At 34.3% G+C, this 20,998-nt stretch overlaps 1 protein-coding gene across 2 annotated transcripts; it reads right to left on the bottom strand.

Moving 5' to 3' along the window:
• Nucleotides 1–453: 453 nt before the first annotated feature.
• On the bottom strand, nt 454–5,238 carry LOC113355697 (cytochrome c oxidase subunit 5b-1, mitochondrial-like). 2 transcript variants are annotated; one of them, XM_026598618.1, is made up of 6 exons: nt 4,945–5,238; nt 4,770–4,861; nt 4,612–4,662; nt 2,435–2,501; nt 2,235–2,311; nt 454–2,083 (listed from the first exon to the last, which is right to left on the bottom strand). In XM_026598618.1, the coding sequence occupies exon 6, from the start codon at nt 1,457–1,459 to the stop codon at nt 518–520; it is 942 nt and encodes a 313-aa protein (XP_026454403.1). In that variant the 5' UTR covers nt 1,460–2,083; nt 2,235–2,311; nt 2,435–2,501; nt 4,612–4,662; nt 4,770–4,861; nt 4,945–5,238; the 3' UTR covers nt 454–517. The 2 variants fall into 2 exon arrangements, with proteins under 2 accessions (XP_026454403.1, XP_026454404.1); XM_026598619.1 differs by having other exon boundaries at nt 1,873–2,083; nt 2,235–2,501.
• Between the last annotated feature and the right edge of the window lie 15,760 nt (nt 5,239–20,998).

Genomic DNA, 20,998 nt, shown 5'->3' with positions numbered 1-20,998 from the left:
CGATTTTTAATTCTAGATTGCTTATTATACAGGGTTTTGGTTGGACTTCACGCAATTTGATGGATTAAGATACTACAATTTGCATAGGACGTGGGGGAGTTTTTGTCATGTTTGACAAATTTTTGTTTTGACTCGGTCAGAACTTCAGGCATGTAGGCAACTATTGCAAGAGGTCATCTCCAGACAGCAGCAACACCCAAGGGCCAAGGTTTACCTTCAATGTTGGACACAAAAACCTCTTGCAAAAGTGTCTTTCCTGAACTGACCTGGCTCCGTTAGGCAGCACCTTAGCCTGCAAAACATTGTTATCGTGTAGATTTTCCGCGCATGAAAGTAAGACTCAAATATACACAGTAATTACTTAAGAAGTGGAATTAACATGTCAAAATGGCTTAAATCAACCATGGAATTAACATGTCAAAATGGCTTAAATCAACCATGGACAGGGCTGGTTGTAGACACAAAACGAGCACAAAAAATCAGGACTTGTGCAAGCAAACTATAAGAACCCAGTATACTAAATATAAAGCACAGAAGATTCGCTATAAGAATCCGAGTTTACTTCCATGATCTTTTTCAATATCAAACTAGCTTTGCCTCTGGCTTTAGCTGAACCTCGAACAGAAAGATCAGCGACTAGAGATGAGAAGTCTGGAAATTCCACTGCACTTTTTATGCAACCTTCATTTTCTTCAAATAGCGGAAGGAGGTCAGCTGAACCTTCCTTGCTCATCATACATCTTCTCTTCATTACATCAACCATCAAACTCAAAATGTCTTCAGTATTTCTTATGGCATGGATTCCTTCTTTTAACCTTCCAAGAAGAACTAGAATAGAAAGTGCAGTTCCTGCGAGCTCACCGTCATTGCACCTCACGACTTGAATCGGTACAGGGACGGCTCCTGCACGAACAGCTAAGGTGGAGTTCCCATGAAACTGGACAAGCTCAGCTAAAGAACTGAGGACATGATGAGTGTTGATACAAGTGGGTTGATATTCCAGGGATTTTACAAGGGCTTGAACTGTACCCGCAACTCCAAATACAGCTTTATTCTTATCTAACATGGCTAGACTATAAATCAGGGAAGCAGCCATCTTTCCAGAATCTGGACAAGTTTGGAAAATGATCAGAGAATTGAGATGATGAATCATCTCCATATCTGCTATAAGTGGCTTGAGGTTAGAATTTAGAGAGAGACGGAAGAGAATTGATAGTGACAGAAACTGGATGGTCGGCGGAGAAGAGGATCTTGAAAGATTAAGAAGAGTAGAAACAACTCCTGTTTGTGCAACTAAGTTCCTATTCAGGGGACTGACTGCGGTTAAAGAAGATAAAGTCTGTAGGGCTCTCTTCTGAACTTCTACATCTGAGGTAGCTTGGCCTAGATGATCAGTACTGGATCCACTGTTCAAGAAAAACAGACATTCTGCAATGGTTTCACGCAGACGAGAAGACATATTTCGCGGGTACTTGCTAATGGAGAATCGAAGATACAACTCACAGAATATAACGAATAATGATGAAAAGGAAGAAGAAAGTACTACGTGGTTTTAAGGTAAACAAGCACTGAACGCGTTCATCGCAAGAAATGACTTAAAACATGCCTATGCTTCCTGTCTTACATGGAGTCTTAGGTTTTAACAGAACCATTTTCTTGTTTCTAGAATATCGAATCTCTATATAAACAAAATCCAAAAACGATAAAATTCAAAACAGCAATGATCTAGGAGTGCACATGGGTAATGGTGTTCTACGGGAAAACAAATGAAGTCTATACAGAACTTTTGAATTCCTCTAAGAATTATGATTACGAGAGGATAATTTAGTATTTGAAAAACTAAATAAGGGATTTCTTTCATGTTTCCGTTAATTTCAAGATTAAAGAAATACGGTGTTTATTCGAGTAAATTCTTTGGGAAAGAGTATATAAAGACAATAAAGGTTCTAATTCATGACAAACATCAATGGACAAAGGCAACCGAAATGAACATCACCAAGACCAACATCGACTAACAAGAACATTAATGATGGTCATCATCGCCGTGACCATCTGGAGATCCGCCTGGGCCAACCACTTGAAGCTGGAAAATATCAAGAAAATCAAATCAGGCTTACCATATCCAAATTAGAATTTATCACCATTCATGAACTATAAATGACTTTACTGCTGCGGGAGCAAATTGTTTTCCATAGTACAGTTCAAGAATGACTATTCAAGCTTTCTCAGTTTACCTCGAAATATTGAGTACAAACAGGGCATTCATGTGGCTTTCCTTTCTCCAGCCAAAACCAAACAACATCGTGCTCATCTTCCGCAGGAGTTTTAAAGTAGTTTGATTGGTTTATCATTAGGTTATATGAAAGATCAAAATTTCGAACTGAATCATTTAAATGAGAAACAGAATTAGAAAGAGAATTTGATAGTGACTTACCGCCTTCACCACCAGGGCATCCGACGATTCTTTTGTCATAGGTTGATTTTACAATAGCAGGTGCATCCTTCACATATCAGACCAAGGGGAAGGATGTTAGATGTCAGACGAAGGAATGGTAAGACCACACAGTTTATCTAAAGATAATTACACCACACAACCTGTATACCAACATATTACAACTACAAATGTTCAGAGACCCAAATGAGCCAGGGATACAGAAAGATAAATATTCATTGTTTGGATTCGATAGTTATCTAAGATTTTAATGACAATTAAGTCATTTTTCACACTTGCATCATGTTAGAATGCTCAAGACACCATTTGTAACCTTAGTATGATTCATAATAGCTACATAACTGGTAGATAAGGAGTAAGGTGACCTAAGAGGACTTATGTCCAATTTACTCAAAATATTCCATTCCATGGTCTCCCAACTCTAAATGCTCCAATAATCCCAACAATCAACACAAGTGTTGATATTCCAAGGTATTGCATGAACTATTTTGAGCAAATACTAGATATGCATCGATCTAGTAGGCACCATTATTCGAATTTGTTTGTAATCTAACATTTTAACGACATCAAGATGCCACATGCTTCAGGAGGACTTATGTCCAAGCTACTCGAGACAGTCCATCCCCCCCCCCCCCCCCCCCTCCCCCCCAACTATATATGACACACAAACTTCGAACATGGTACCCATCTGTTCTCAACTGTTTTAGATCAATAATCACCATAGCCAGCGTTGATTTTTCGAACATAAAACTAATAATCAAGATTCCATCACTGTACTGTATGAACTATTTTGAACATATCTGGTACGAAGGGAATGGTAAGACCAGACAGTTTATCTAAAATCACACAGCACTACCTGTCGACCAACATATTAGAACTACAAATGGTCAGAAACCCAAATGAGCCAGGGATACAGAAAGATAAACTTAAAATCAGACCACCTATAAAAGTGGAATACTCAATTTATCGAAGCCTATAGACTGCACTTACTATCCTCCGAGGGTTTTCATAATGCAAAAGTTAATTATGCATTAATCTAATATTCATCATTCGGATTCGATAGTTATCTAACATTTAAATGACACCAAAAGTAAGTCATTTTCACACTTGCATCATGTTAGTATCCTCAAGACACCACATATAACCTTAAATACGACTTGTAATAGCTACATAACTGGTAGATAAGAAGCAAGGTGCCCTAAGAGGACTTATGTCCAAGTTACTCGAAATATTTCATTCCATGGTCCCCCAACTCTAAACGCTTCTTAACACACAAAATGTAACATAAATTTGATACATGGTACCCATTTGATCTCAACAGTTACATCAATCCCAACAATCAAAACCAGTGTTGATATTTCGAACGTAAAACTAATAATCAGAATCCACCAATGAACTATATGAACTATTTTGAGCTAATTAAAATGATTACACCGCACTACCTGTCGACCAACATACTAGAAATACAAATGTTCAGAAACCCAAATGAGGCAAGGATACAGGAAGCTAAACTTAAAATTAACCATCTAGATAAGTGTAAAAACTCAATTTAAGCAAGCTAGACTGCACTTGATATCCTCTGAAGATTTTCTTGATGCAAATGTTAGAAATACATCGATCTAGTAGGCTCGTTATTGGAATTTATTTGTAATCCAACATTTCAACGATATCAAGATTAAGTAATTTTCACATTTGCATCATGTTAACATACTAAAGGCACCATATATGACCTTAATGTGCTTAATAATAGCTATATAACTAGACGAAAAGAAGCAACGTGCTCTAGGAGGACTTCTGCCCAAACTACTCAAGACAGTCTATTGACCCCCAACTAATGCTCTCCATAACACACAAAATGTAACACAAACTTTGAATATGATCAATAGTCACAACAATCAGTATTGACTTTTCGAATATAAAACTAATAATTAAGATCCATTTCTCTACTGTATGAATGATGTTGAGCATATCTTATACTCAATGTTACGTTGCACGGTCCACCAATTCTAAATGCTACATAACCCACAAAATGTAACAGCATCTTCAAACCCAGAACCCTATTTGCTCTTAAAAATTCTCTCTTTTTTTTATTAGATATTATCAGTGATCCCAATCATATACTGAATTGCTCTGAGCTAATAAAATAAAGGATCTCTTACCTTAGTACCAAATGGACCTTCAGGATAATCCATCTCTAGAAGATTCTTTCCCTGAAATAAACATCACAAAAAATAAAACCCTAACAGCATTATAATTATATCTCTGTCAAATTAAAACCGAAAAAAATCTTTCCAAAATAAGAAATCAAAATGAAAACCTGAAGTGCAGCCTCAATTTCTTCCCTTTCGTGACCAGTCGCGATTGGCATTACATCCTCAACAGTCTTCTTCACCTTTGACAGAATAGTATCTAACATGGAAAAAACTAAATTTAAACCCCTAAAACGAAGAAAGAGGATCCAAAAAAGAAAACAAAGAAAAGGGTTTGTTTACCAGAGTGTTGAGAAAAGAGTGGAGTAGTTTTCTGAAAAGGAGGAACGGATGTTTAAGATGAAGACGATGTTGAAGAAACAGAACTGATAAGACGTTGTTGTTGGTGGATTCTTCTTAAGTTCTGTTGTTGTTGTTGGGCAGATCGCCATGGCGATTGGTGAAGATGAGCAGAGATTCTTTTCCACATGTTTGATGAAAATTGAATTGTGTTTGTTAGAGATTTCAGAAATCTCAGCTCAGGTCGCCCCACCAGCAGCGTCTTCTGCTATTTTCTTGTTTTGGTTTCAGAAAAAGTGGAGGAATTGACAAATTAAAATGAATCCCTGAAAAAGTGAGAAGAAGTACTGTGGTTTTTTTACTGTAGTGGGTGGGACATGGCCTTGGCCCGTGTGTCATGACCGAAGATTAATGGACCGTGGCTCGGCCATGGAGTGTAGTGGAGTGGAGGGATATGGTTTCTCCAGTTATTATCGGAAGACTGCACCTCTCGAGTTACTAGGAAGGTTTGAAAAACACCCGTTTTTCCCTAAAAAACGGCCGTTAAAACAGTCACACCCATATGTGATAGTCGTGAGGGTCCCTGAATCCCGTGTCTATATATTGCCGATAAATAGGAAATAGCGGCAGTTTTTTAGGACCGTTTTTCCATTTTCATACACGTTATAACTGTTTTTCTAAAATTGAATTTTAAGTTTTCTCCATCTAAATAACATTTTAACGTAAGTTTTTTAGATCATTTTTCCCGTTTTCAGGTCAGTTATAACCGCTTTTCAATAAACAAGAATATAAAAATATTTTCTTACAATTCTTTATATTTTAAATCAAAAATTATAACTAATATTTAAAAAATAAAAGAACTACTGAATGCTTGGAGACTTGTTGAATCTACTGACTCCCTCCTTGGGTTTCCTGTCAAGGCTAAGTATTCTCCCAATTGTGATTTTTAAAAAATGTTGCATGTTCTTCCTACGCCTTTTGGGCTTGAAATGCATTCATGTTGTACAAGAAAATCAGACCTTTTATTTCTTGGATTGTTGGTGATAATACTTTCATAAAACGGTGGTGCAACAATTGGATCCATGATCTTGATAAAGCTTCTCTAATTCTTAATTTCCATATTACTCTCTTTCTCCAGGTTATTAACTTAATTGTCCAAGATACCCGTACTTGGAATCCATTTAAGTTCAGCTGCCACTTTGACCAATCTTCGTTCCTGAAGATTAATCTCTTTAAGCCGCTTACACACCCCTGATAAGAGGGCTTGGGGTCCTTTTTAAGGGTGAGAAATTCACTTTTAATTCCGATTATTATGTGCTTAGAGAAATAAGATCAAAACCTCAGAAAACTTCCTGCAATTTGATTTGGAAATGTAATGTTCCTTTTCAAGTTCTACTCTTTTCTAGAAATATGTTACCAATGTCTTCCCACTATGGGTATTTAATCATATAATTTATATTGACTCTCTTGTTTGTCTGCTTTGTTCAAACCGAGAGGAAACTCTGGTGCGTGCTCTAGTCACCTGTCATGTTATTATGTGTAAAATCTGGTCACTTATTTTTTGTTTGGTTATGTATTCGGACTTCATGTTTCTTGAATCTCTCAATGTTAGATTTGTTATGTTTCTAGTTTGGCATTATGACTTTAGCAATAATAACGTTCAAGATATTTTTAAATATGTTTCTGTTTTGATATGGTCATACGACTTTTCCAACTTTCAAGCTTGGCCTGGCCAATCCTTCGAACCTGACCAACCCGAACAAGTCCCACACCTAAACTGAACAAGCTCGGCTACAGAACTAAAGACATGATGAGTATTGATACTCGGGTGAATCTATAAGGGCTTGAATGGTACTCGCAACTCCAAATTCAACTTTATTCTTATCTAACAATGGCTAAACTACAAATGGATAAAGCACCATCTTTCTAGAAATTCTGGACAAGTTTTGAAAATGAACAAAGAATTGAGATGATGAATAATCTCCATATGAGTTTCTTAAGGGTTGGACGTAGAGAGATATTGAAGACAATATACATCGAGAGAAACTGGAAGGCCGATGAAGAAGATGATCTTGAAAGATTGAGAAGAGTAAAAACTACTCATGTTTGTGGAACTAAGTTTCTATTTTGGGGACTGACTATTTTAAGCTTCTACATCTGAGGTAGCTTGGCCCAGATAATCGTACGGAATCCATTTTTCAAGAACAATAGACATTCTTCAATGGTTCCGCGCAGACGACGAGATATTTTTTAAGAGAAAAGCAGTTAATATCGTGTATCAAACTTGTATCAGTCGGGTCTGATATGCACATACATTTTTATCGAGGGTACATGATTAATAGTTAGAATCTCAAATATTTTTATTATATTATAAGTAAAATTAAATGGCTAGACAAGTGGAACAAGATATTGGATTAAATCATATACATGGCACGGTTATATTTAAAAACATACCATAAAATGTTTTTGCACAAATTTGGTATACTAGCGAAATGTTGATTAAATTTGATTAAATCATTAAAGTCGTTCAACATGTTGTAAAATAGATGAAAGTTAATATACGGTGTAGAATCTTGTAGAAAAGCTTTAAGACATAATGATAATATGGTAATTGCATTTAGTTTTATATAAAATCAAATCAAACATCATTAGAAACCTAAAGTTAGCGTGAAATGTCCGAATAATTTTTTTTTATTGTGTTTATCCACCCAAAAAATAACTTTTTTTTTCCTTCCATCCTCTTGCGCCTTTTTCTTCTATCTTTATATCCCCGTATATGCCGAATTTATTAGCAGTTACTTATGTCGCTAATATTTTAGGTATCATATAAGTATACAGTCGATAATCGATATATCACGATAATATCGGCTGGCACAACGGATATTGACTACTTTGTTCAAGAATACTTGTTAATGGTGAATCAAAGATTCAACTTGAAGAATACATTGAATAATTATGAAAAAAGAAAACAAATTATGGAAGATGAACACGCATTGAAGTAGTCATTATACTTATCGCAAGAAATAAATTAGATGTATGTATATTTTTTCTTTCTTACTCTGGAGTTCTTAGGTTTTGATAGAATTTTTATTGTTTCTTTATTGTAACAAAATCCAGAAATCTAAATTCAAAATAAGAATGAGTCGTTTTATATGTTTTTCACTAGAAAATTTTCACTATTTCACATTAACATTGGAAGTGATTCTACCATTTCACCATTTTAACTATTTCTAGTAATCAGCCAATCTGGCACTTAAGGAAAATCGTAATGTCCATTTTTCCATACTCTCAGGTCAGGTCAGACAAATTGGAAGGAGTTACAGTTACTACATTAAGATTTGAGATCAAATAGATGAAACAAGGCAGCAATGTCCCTAATGACATGATTCGTCACCCTTCTTGTGATGCCTAAATCTGATTTTATGGCTATCTCCAGGAATGAAAGTGCAATTGATTTTGAACTGTCGAAGAGCTTGTCAATACCTTTCCAAATGCTGCATCCTTATGGTTGTTTAATGGGTTTAGTATGCCACTCTAGTTGATTTAATCCATATTTCTGGATAATTATTTGCTTCAAGAGAGGACTTGATACAGAGCTTAGCTTCCATAACCACTCCATAAGTAATGCCTAATTCATATGATGCCTACTCCTCCTATCTGTTTGGGTAAGGCTACTTTGTCCCAAGCTACTTAGTGGAGATAAGAAAATGCTTTGACCGGTTTCAGTTGTAGTTCAGCTTTGTTTCCTAATTTAGATAATTTTCATTGAGATAATCAAATACATTCAACTTATGAATTCTGTTAAGAATCACAGTAATTAAAAGGATAAACTAATATATAAAAAACTAAATGGAGGGATTTCTTTTGAGCTTTCGTAATTTTCAAGATTAAAGAAATTTGGTAGTTATTATTTTGTAACTTCAGTAAAAGTTTATAAAAACACATCTTAGGTTCAAATGGATGACAAACATCGACCGACAAAAGGCAATAAAAATAAACATCGATCGGTAAAAAAGATGCATAGCAATAAACAAAAACTCAAAGATATTTTAAGCTACACCTTATACAAGTAGCCGTACTGCCATCTTATGAATTTGTTGGGTGAAAGTTGCAGGGGAAAATTTGTGATGAGAGTGTTGATAATCATCGGCGAGATCATCTGGAGTTCCACCTGAGCCAGTAACTTCATGCTGGAAATATCACAAGAACTAAATCAGGCTTATCATATGCCATAATTCAAATATATTACTTTTCGTTATCTATAATCAATTATATTGTATTATCGTAAGAGAAATTTAGTTTCAATAATATGCATCAAGAATATGCTAATGACTATTCAAGACTTTTCACTTTACCTGGAAATATTGAGTATAAACATCATGTTTATCCTCTAGCAAGCATAAATTTAGAATTCGGAAAAAAAAAACAAATTTATTTATATACTTACGGATATTTTCACTTTCAAACAATTGAAGAAAAACGACGTATTTAATCTTTAATTTATATATGTGTAATTTTTTGTACAATTATTAGTTTTTTTCATAATATGAATGCTCTAAAAGGAATATATCTTTTTGTATATAAGTATTTTTTATGATTTAAAACTCAATATTATGAAAATATTCGTACATGGAAAAAAAAATAATATTATATTCATAATATGTTAATGTATTTTTGTTTTTTGCATTCGTATTAATTAATTACGAAAATATGTCATGCAATGATAATAAACGCGAAAGTAAATCAAACTTACGGTTTATAGTGGTTCATCAATGTATATAATGTGTTCGTACTGTCTACGTCCACTTTGAGCTGCAGCAACTCTAATTTACTATAATAGAGTCAATTATAATCGTAAAACACCTTCTCAAGAATCCTAGCAAATCTAGTTACACAATAACAATTACCTGAGACGATCACCTTGCATCTTGATCTTCACTAATTTGCACTCACCACTAAACACTAGCTTTCTTTTCTAAAGCTAATATAAGAATCTCTTTCAATCTCTTATTCTCTCCACACTTGTATTGCTTTCATGTTATCTCTACAAAGCCTCGCACCTATTTATATAGGTTACAAACTTGGCCACAAAAATTCTTAACCAATACTAGAAAACACCTTCCATAAACTTAAATACACATAAAATAGAAAATAAACATTTTCTTCCCAACTAGGACTAGGAAACCCAAAACTATTCCTAAAATAAGTCTTTAATACACACAATCTTCCACTTTGGAGACTTATTATATAATCTTTGATTTTCATATAACACTTGGATTGTCAGTGTTAACCATCTTTCTTGATGAGGCTCCCCTCATATATCCTCACTCTAAGAGACCAACTAAAGTTTTGAAACATTTTTTTATATTTTACTTGTTTGTATTTTAATTTTAGTTAATATGCTTTTTAACTCTTCTCTGATTCATCTGGGTGTGTGACTGCCAATATAGATTTTTAATCTCTTAAGTTCTTTATGTTATTTGTTTTTAAATCAGGTTTCTCTTTTATTATGAGTAACTAATCATCCTTGTTTCTCCAATATGTGTATGCAGTTTGCTGTATCTCTAATGGCGTTTGCCTTATTATTTGTTGTGATCAAAGCGTTTGCAGAGTATGTCTTCAAGCTTTTGCTTTCAAGAACTATCTATGTTGGTATCTCAGGTATCTCTGGTTTATGGGTGAAGAATTGGCACCGATTCAATCCTCTGAGTCATTATTCCAAGTTATCTCGTGTCAATGCAAATTCAAAAAAAATTCAAATTCAAATTTTCAGTTATAGATGGAAAGTCAGTCTCCTAAATTCCCTCATATGGTTATTAGCCAACTATTATGCTTACCATTTATACAACAATCCTAGTCCGACTAATTTTCTTAAAAAGAGCTAAAATATATTTGTATCTTCTTATCAAATCTTTTTCCTAAGCCCTAATTCTTATAAGGCACATAACAATATTTCTTTGGTTACCACAATAACATCAGGATCCATATTTTGCCTCTACAAAATAGAAGCGGGAAATTCTAGCACAGCCGGTGACTTAGTCAACAAGTTTAAGCAAGCAACACTGGATTTAGGTGACTCTACTGAAGTTGATTTTTTTCATCAAGATAACAACAATGAGGAAGAAGAAGAATCGAATTGGGAAGCAAGTGCTATAGGAAATATAATCATTGAAGGGATAATGAACCATCAAAATGTGAAAATTTTTATTCAGTTTACTTGGCCTTTTATATCTCAAGAAGATTTAAGAATTGTGGAAGTGGAACCTAATATCATGATATTCAAGTTCAACAAATGGGATCTGCTGAATAGAGTTATCGATAAAATACCATGAAGCATTAATAAACATATTCTTGTGGTGCGTGATTGCATTCCATACATGGTGCATACAGAAAAACATTAGGGTTCCAACAATTTTGGATCCAGCTAACGTATATCTTGCTAGAACATATGAATACAACTTCGGTTACGAAAATGGGAGAAATAATGGGTGAGGTTACTGGCATTGAACCTAAAGATACAATACTAATTGGTAGCAATCCGATAAAAGTTTGTATCGATGTTGGTAGAGCATTGCTCGGTTAAACTCGCAAGTGTTGCTATCTCAAGCTTGTTTGTCAAGTTTAAGTGATCAAAACTATAAGTCTTGATTTCTAGTCTACGTGTAACTATGTCTCGGATTAAGATAGGATGTGTAGTTGAGATTTAGAATTCACGGCGTTCATCGATTGAAGACGAAGATCTACTTAGGATAGCTTGGAGGAACTTCATCACTAAAAGATATGTGGAGACTAAAACTTATTTATCACTTAGAAGTCTATTCTATTCTATCTCCTATTGAGACTAAGTCGTACAGCTATATATACTTTACATTATACACATTTGATATTTCGAGCTGAGTGTAACTCGCTTATATCTGTAACGAAATATGTGTTGGAAATCTTTTTGCTTTAGCTACATTCATCATTATTCTTGACGAGTTTAGCTGGAAACAACTTAATTGTTGGAAACTAAATAATCAGTCAAAAGATGAGCATGTGAAAATTACTTATAAGTTAATAGTTTGTGTAAGACAACTATTGTCGTCTTCTAAGGATTTTTCAATGATTTAAATGGGAGTTTAGAATAAATAACCATTGTCTGGATATAGCACTGTATGCATACCAATATGCAAACTGTTGTAGTATGATTCAGGTCCGGTAACCAACTTTGCATACCATTATGCAAAAGATTTTCACTGTCAAATTCCGGGAACCAAGTTAGCATACCATTATGCAAACGGTTTCACCTGAGTTAGGTCCGGAACGATAGTATGCATACCGGTTTGCGAACTGTCGGATGTGACCAATGTCCGGAACTTAAGTTTGCGTACCCGTTTGCAAACTGAGTTGGTTTAAGTTCTAAAATCGGTTAAGTATGATTTCATACTCATGAACAAATACAATTATAAATTAAGTAATGCAATCTTTGCAAATCGTGGATAAATGTTCATGAATTGATTCTCTTGAATCAAATTTGATTTTGTTTCAATTGTGTCTTGTATACTTCTATGCGTATATAAACAATTGAACAACTATGTGAGTAACACAAATAGATTCATTTGATTAGCATTTTATCTAGAAGTGTTAGATGAATATGGTTAATACAAAAGTTTCCATATGGCTAACTTCGGTTAACTGTTATTGAGCCAACTCAATATTCACGTTTAGGTACGATTACCCATATCTAAATGAAGGTATATTTTATTTTTGTGTAACAAGCTAAGACCATCTAACAGTAGAGAGATATTGCTTTGGTTTTAAGCAAACTTAGCTTGAATCTTAAATCAGGTTTTCATCTAACAGTGAATATTGATTTCTCAAAGCTATCAAACCCTGATTTGAAGACTATATAAGGGAGAACTATAGCAACTGGAAAACCTAATCCCCACACCTCTTGTGTGATACTAGTTGCGTCTAGAGTCGATTCTCCATTAACCTAAGTTTTTCCTAAACCATTATAGGTTAACGACTTAAACACTTCATTAGAATTTTGAAGCCAGACCCAACTATTTTCTCTATAGTTGTGTGTTATGATCTTACTTGTCCTATCGTATTGAGTACTATCTTCTCTAAGATTGGCTCGAGATTTATCTCCGATAGGTAAGATATAAAAATTAATCACAAAGCTCTTCGTCTCATTCTTTGTGATTCCACAATAACTTGTTCTACTACCATATAGTTAAGTTATTGTGAGGTGATTGATATTTCTAGCATGTTCTTCGGGAATATAAGACCGGATTATTAACTGGTTCATGTTCACCTTGATTTATCAAAATACGGAATAAAAATTTCGTAGGTATTTCTGTGGGAGACAGATTTATCTATCAGAATAAACTTTTCTGGAGGAGAAACATTTGTTTATAAAGTCTTCGACTTTGGGTCGTAGAAACTCTTAGCTGTGGGTGAGATCAATTAAGGGAATCAAGTGCGTAGAATCATGCTGGGATTCAGAGGCATAAGGAACGCGACTGTACCTTAATCAGTGTGAGACTTGGTTAGGGATCAACTACATTCTAGTCTGAAGTTAACTTGTAGTAGGATAGTGTCTGTAGCGGCTTAATATAGTGTGGTGTTCAAATCTGGAATAGGTCCGGGGGTTTTTCTGCATATGCGGTTTCCTCGTTAACAAAACTTCTGGTGTCTGTGTTATTTCTTTTCCACATTATATTTGTTTATATAATTGAAATATCACAGGTTGTGCGTAGTTCAATCAATTGGTAAATCCAACCTTTGTTTGTTGATTGAAATCGATTGACACTTGAACATTGGTCTTTGGTACCGTTCAAGTTATTTCTCATATCAATCAGGCTCACAGATCTCTATCTGTTCGATTGCACATTTTATTGAGAAATTGAGATATAACTCTTGGATATATTTCCTTGATTGAGTCTGATTGTCTAGTTGATTCTCTTGGAATTATATTGGAGTTAGTCCATACAGATTTCCGAACGAAGTATTGGGTGTGGGTGTTAGACCTCCGCTTTTTCAGATGTTGATTTACCATTTCCTTTAAGAAGAGGAGTTAAGCGCATAACTAATACAGGAGTAACAAGATGGGAAAAATTTTCCAATGAAATACAACTTAATAGCATTTGCCCTGAGTGCTATCTAATCAATCACGCAAAAGGTACTTGTAAGGATGCGGCTGAATTACTAGATAAGGTACATGAGAAACCATACTTCTTTGGTAAAGTTGATCATCTAAGAAAAAATGTATCAACCTTAACTTCTAGCTCAACATCTTCTTTCATTAAGAATCAAAATAAATTTGTCAAGTCAACTGTTTTTGTCCCTCCAAAAGATGGTATAGCTATAAATATGGATTTTCTTCTCAAGGAAACAGTCTCAGATGAATAAGATGACACAAGACTAAGTAAGAGACATAAAATTCTTGATGATAATTTACCTTTTACTAATAATGAAAATGCGGGGGTCTAACAACCACACCCAACAATTCGTTTGGAAATCTGAGAGGACTTACTCCAATACACTTTCTAGAGAATCAACTAGACAGTCACACTCAATCTAGAGTAAAATATATCAAAGAGTTTAATATCTCTGTTTCACAATGTACTCAACAAATCAAACAAATAGAAATCCGCGAGCCTGATTATTATGTGAAACAACTTGAACATTGGTCTTTGGTACCGTTCAAGTGTCAATCAATTTAAATCAACAACAAAAGGTTGGATATTCTAATTGATTGATCTAAACGCATAACCTGTGATATTTCAATTATATAACAAAATATAATGCGGAAAAGAAATAACACAGACACCAGAATTTTATTAACGAGGAAAACCGCAAATGCAGAAAAACCCTGGGACCTAGTCCAGATTGAACACCACACTGTATTAAACCACTACAGACTCTAGCCTACCACCAATTAACTTCGGATCGGACTTTAGTTGAATCCTAATCAATCTCACACTGATTCAAGGTACAGTTGCGTTCCTTACGTCTCTGATCCCAGCAGGATACTACGCACTTGATTCCCTTAGTTGATCTCACCCACAACCAAGAGTTTCTACGACCCGAAGTCGAAGACTTGATAAACAAATCTGTCTCACACAGAAAAGTCTACAGATTGAATAAATCTGTCTCCCACAGAAATATCCAAGAGTTTTTTGTTCTGTCTTTTGATAAATCAAGGTGAACAAGAACCAATTGATAAACCAGATTTATATTCCCGAAGAACAACCTAGTATTATCAATAACCTCACAATAATCTTAATCGACTAGCAAAACAAAATATTGTGGAATCACAAACGATGAGACAAATATGTTTGTGATTACCTTTATCTTACCTATCGGAGAAATTAATCTCGTGACTTGGAAAGTCTTTATAAAAATTTAATGAATCTCTAAATTCTTCATTGATCTCTTGTAAAATGTGAAATCTACCAGAAGAAGTGCTCCCCTGATGTTGAATTGGTGGAATTATAGCATCAATAAGTTCATTATCACTTAATATACTTTCGTCAATATGATCAATAATGTGCTCTATATCTTTCTCCTTATCAGGAAAGCAAATATCAAAACCCATAGGAGCAGGAGGAACCACTTATTTAGGTTTCCATTGTTTTTTTGGTTTCTTTACTAAAATCTCTGGATTAAATTAATTTGCAGGGACTTCTCTTTTATTTGATCTGCATTCTGCTACCAAATGACCCACAATATTGCAATGATTGCAAAATTTAGGTAGTTTATTGAACTGAATAGCTTGTTCAATTTTTCCATATTTTGATTCCAGAACAACCTTACTTGGAATGAATTTTTCTAAATAAATTTCCACCAACACACTTGCATAATACCCAATTCCCCTTTTTAATGTTGTTGCATCCACTTTTATTGTTCTGCCAACTTTACTTCCCATTTGGAGAAGGATACTTTCTTTCCAATATTCAATGCTCAATCCAGGAAAAGTGACCCAAACAAATGCTGAAGAAGATTTTTGGTTTTCTGGATTAAAGTTTGTTTCCAAGCTCTCAGCTTCAAAGTTTGTGATTCAACCATCCAAAGTCCACTCCAAATTAGTTTTCGATCATCTTCATTATCCAGTTCAATAATAAAGAAACCTTTTCCCAGAGGGATTAGTTGAATAGTTCCTTTTAAAACCCATTATTTCTTCAATGTTGCAAAAGCAATATCAAATTTCAATTTGACAAAATCAAGTCTCCCAATCAAAATAAATCTCCATTCATTTAAGCTATCATCTATAACTTCACCAGGAATGAATAATGATGGAATATCCATTGTAGAAGCAGAAGAATTAACAGAAGTAAAATTTAAGCGAGATTCTAAATTTTCTAGATTAGATCGAGATTCATTTCTCGATTTGTTTTTCTCAAGTTCCGACATACCCCCTAGTGAGTATAACCACGATTTGAAGCACCAATCATCAGATTAAGGTCAATACACACCTGAATTAATGAAGAGAATCGACGTAGAAAACGGGAAATTTTGAGAAGAAGAACCGATTTCGTCGCCGAGTCAAGCACCGATTCGCAGAGCGTTTTATTCACTGAACCTTACTTCAGTTAAAGTATCAAATTTTTGATCAATATCTCCAAAATAATTCTTGGTCCATTTAGAAAGAGTTATTCTTATAAATTGAAGTCTTTTGATAAGTTTGAAACTAAAAGAACCTTGAACTGACTTTACCCAAGCTTTTGCTATTTCAACTGCATAACTTTTATCATGTAATAAATAAAGAAAGAACTTAAATGGCTTTCATAATTTTGGTTGAAAGTAATATGTAACCAGCATGATTGCACAATGATCATTACCAAGCTAATTTAGATGAAGTAGTTTTCAATTTTGAAATTGAGAATTCTAAGAAGCATTGCTTAGGGACATGTCAATTCTTGATAATTTTTTCTTCAAGTACCAACATTAGTACTTGGACAAGTATGCTCTCTGCCTACAAAACCCAAATCTTCCAGACCAGCATGTTGAAGAATAGAGTGAACAAAGTCATCACTAGAACAAGAAGCAGATGAAGTACTTTCCAATAGATGAAAATTGAGATCACCAAGAAGAATAGGTTGAGTAATATTATTTCCAATATATTTAATAAACTCCTACATATTTTTTTTCTTTGCATAGTTGTAGTAACCATACATACAAGATAATAACCATTCAGGTTGGTTAGGATCAAACTGAATTGCTGCATGAATCATGTTATTTTCACAGCTAACAACATCATAAGCAAAACCATTTTTTCACGTGAAAACAAGGCCTCCAGATGAACATACTGGTTGTAAATATTTGATGTTGGGAAATCTAAATAGGCCAAATAAAGTTCTCAACTTATCTTTAGGTAATTTAGTTTGACAGAGAAAAACGATGTCATGGTCTTGAGTTCTTAAAAGGTCTCTAGTAGTCGATGAATTAAACCCTTGAACATTCCAAGATATGACTTTCGTAGTGTGATAATATTGAAGAATATCAAACCTAGAACTAGTGGGGTGATCTGAATAGAGTTTATATACTTAAAATTGAAAGACTTTCTGAAAATACCGATAAAAAGGACTTTGTGACTATGAATGAAAATATTTTGAAGTAAAAAATTAAAAATTAAATATAATGTAAAGTAAAAAAAGAATGGAAAAACCAAAACTTAATAGGTATACGAGTATTCCCCGATTCTTCTTTTTGTGCTAGAAATCTACTTATCTCCAGTTGTGAACCTATGAGTAGTCTAATTATATGTGTTGGTATCATGAATGATTGTCTGGGTGGAATTCTCAACATTATTTGTTAGAGCACTGCTCGGTCGAACTCGCATGCATTGCTATCTCAAGCATGTTTGTCAATGTTAATGATCAAAACTATAAATCTTGATTTCTAGCCTATTTATAGATGTATCGGACTAGGACATATATTGTGTAGTTGAGCTTAGACTTCACGGCATTTATTATTTGAAGACGAAGAACTACTAAGGGGAGCTTGTGGAATTTCATCGACAAAAGTTATGTGGAGACTTAAACTCATCTATCACATGGAAAGTATATTTCTACTATATCCCCTATATTGAGACATAAGTCGTATTACGATATAGTTTTCTTTATACACATTTGAGATTTCGAGCTGAGTTTATCTCGCTTAAATATTTCTCGAAATATGTGTTGGCAATCTTTCTCTTCGACCAAGTTCATCTTATATCATGTGAAAATTGCCGAGTAACATCTCAATGGTTTGTGTGATACAATCATTTGGTGTTGTCTTGGAATGTTTCGTTATGATTGTTTCAATAACTTGAAAATTGCTTTGATGCTAATAGTGTGTGAAAATGGCTATTGTCATCCTCTAAGAAAATTTCAATGATTGAAATAAGAGTTTAGAACACTTAAACATTATTGGATATGTCATGTTGTGCACTCTTGCACGTATGTAATCAATTTCTGGGAACCATAGTATGCGCACCCGTCTGCGTACCGGTTGGTTTGAGAAATCCGGGAACCTAAGTATGCGTACCCGTTTGCGTAACGGCGTACAGGTTCATATCCGAGAATTTCTTCTGAGATTGAAAGTTCGCGTACCCGTTTGCGTACTGGCGAAACCCAATCTTAGTCCGGGTATTTCAAGTATGCGTACCTGTTTGCATACTTGAAGCTTAAAGTTCTAAAACCGGTTATGAACATGAACATAAACATTTATATAATAAGTAATGCAATCTTTGCAAACCGTGGATATAATGTTCATGATTGATTCGAGTGAATCAAACCGATTTTTCTTCAATTTTGTTCTTGTATAATTCTATGAGAATATAGCAATTGAACAACTCTTTAACTAGTTTCATTTGAATAATTTGAACTAGTTATGGTTAAGATGAATAAGGTTGATATGAGAGTAATCATATGGCTAACCTCGGTTAACTATTTGTGAACCAACATGGTGTACACATTTAGGTACGGTTACATAAACCTAAATGAGAGTACATTCCATTTGTGTGTAACAAGCTAAGTTCGATCTAACGGTTGAAAGGTATTAGCTTAATTGAATCAGGTTTTTCATCTAACAGTGAATATTGAATGCTTTGTTACCAAGGTAACTTGGATTGCAAACCCTGATTTGAAAACTATATAAAGGAGAACTCTAGCAACTGGGAAAACTAATCCCCACACCTCCTGTGTGTTACTGGTTGCATAACTAGAGTTGATTCTCCTTTAACCTTGGTTTTCTATCGAGATCCTGTAGGTTAACGACTTGAAAGAATTCATTGGGATTGTGAAGCCAGACCCAACTATTTTCTTTGTAGTTGCGTGTTCTATCGTATTAAGTACAATTGAAATAATTGACTCGAGATTAATTTCTCCGATAGCACATTATTGATCATATTGACGAAAGTATATTTAGTGATAATGAACTTATTGATGCTATAATTCCACCAATTCAACATCAGGGGAGCACTTCTTCTGGTAGATTTCACATTTTACAAGAGATCAATGAAGAATTTAGAGATTCATTAAATTCTTATAAAGACTTTCCAAGTCTCTCAGTTGATAAACTTATTACTACACTCTCCAGTGTTCCATCTCCAAATATAGTGGTAAATATACAACCTCCAATTGACACAACCAAAAGTGGCTCCACTTCAACTGAAATTAATCTAGAGACAATTATAGAAGAAGTACATATTGGGAACCAAAAAATTGATGCAGCAAAGTGTCCAAGTGGGAGTTCAGTTTATAGTGATTCTTCTGTGATTTTAAATACTCCTTTGCAAGCAGCTTCTGGTGTAGGAATGAGTAATGAGACTGAGCCAGTCAAACAAAAATCAGGTAAACCTCCTAGAACTATAAATACTAGAAAAAAACTACTTTGTTAAATGTTATTGGAAGTAAAAATAGTCAAGGGAAAAGAAGCCCTAATCCTTCTCAACCCAACCTTTCTAAATGAAAGTTCTGTATTGGAATTTAAGAGGCCTGAGAAGAATAAAGGCCAGAGAAAAGCTTAGGAGTATAATAAAATCTTTTTGTCCATCTTTAGTTATTTTAGCTGTACCAAAAGTTTGGTTTACTTCTGAATTCTTGAAGAAATTGGAATTACAAGGCATGTATTATAAAATAATTCATAATTTAAGTGAAGGGAATAAAGGGAATATTTGGGTGTTATGGAGGGATTCAATAAGTCCTCCAATAATTGTCTCAAATACAAGACAAGAAATATAAGTGGAGGTAGGTGGTAAACTGATTACTGGAGTTCATGTAGCAAACTTAACTGTAAATAGAAGATGTTTGTGGGAGAAACTGATTGATTTGATTAAACTGAATAAACCATGGCTTGTGATAGGATATTTTAATACAGTTACAAGATTGGAGGAGAAATTTGGTGGTATACAACCTCTAATGATTTCAAGGCAAGAATTCAATGATTGATTGAATACATGTGGACTAATTCATGCACCCAAATCTGGGCTGGAATTCTCTTGGTGCAACAATAGAGCTGGAAGCAAAAGAATAGTCTGCAATTTGGACAGAGCTGTGTACAATGATAAATGGCTAGATGTTTACCCCAGTTGGGGATATAAAGTGGGAGTAAGGGGGGTTTCTGATCATGGTGTATTATATGGAGCTAATGCAGAAATTGCAAAACCAAAAAAATGTCCCTTTTAGAGAACTAAAAGTTTGGAAGAGTCACCCAGGATTTCTTCAACTTATTAAAGATTCTTGGCAAGAAGAATTGGCAGGTATTCCTGGCTATATTTTTATGAGTAAATGAAAAGGTTGAAGAAGATTATTCAAGAATGGAACTGGAACATCTTTGGTGATATAACAAAAAAACTAAAAAAAGCAGAAGAATCAGTAATGCAAGCTTCTTTAATATCTGATAAAAATCCAATTGATACTGTTCTGCTCAAAAATTTAGTTATTGTTAGAGCATTGATCGGTCGAACTCGCATGCGTTGCATGTTTGTCAGTGTTAGTGATCAAAATTATAAGTCTTGATTTCTAGTCTATTATAGCTAAGTCTCGGACTAGGATAAAAAGTGTAGTTGAGCTCAAGAACTTCA

This window comes from Papaver somniferum, chromosome 3 (assembly GCF_003573695.1).
Source record: "Papaver somniferum cultivar HN1 chromosome 3, ASM357369v1, whole genome shotgun sequence".
NCBI lineage: Eukaryota > Viridiplantae > Streptophyta > Magnoliopsida > Ranunculales > Papaveraceae > Papaver > Papaver somniferum.
The sequence above is the reverse complement of the archived record's forward strand: the minus strand, read 5'-3'. Positions and strand labels throughout refer to the sequence as shown.

Coding starts and splice junctions, on each gene's coding strand:
- LOC113355697 (XM_026598618.1), bottom strand. CDS start 1,459: ATGTCTTCTCGTCTGCGTGAAACCATTGCAGAATGTCTGTTTTTCTTG.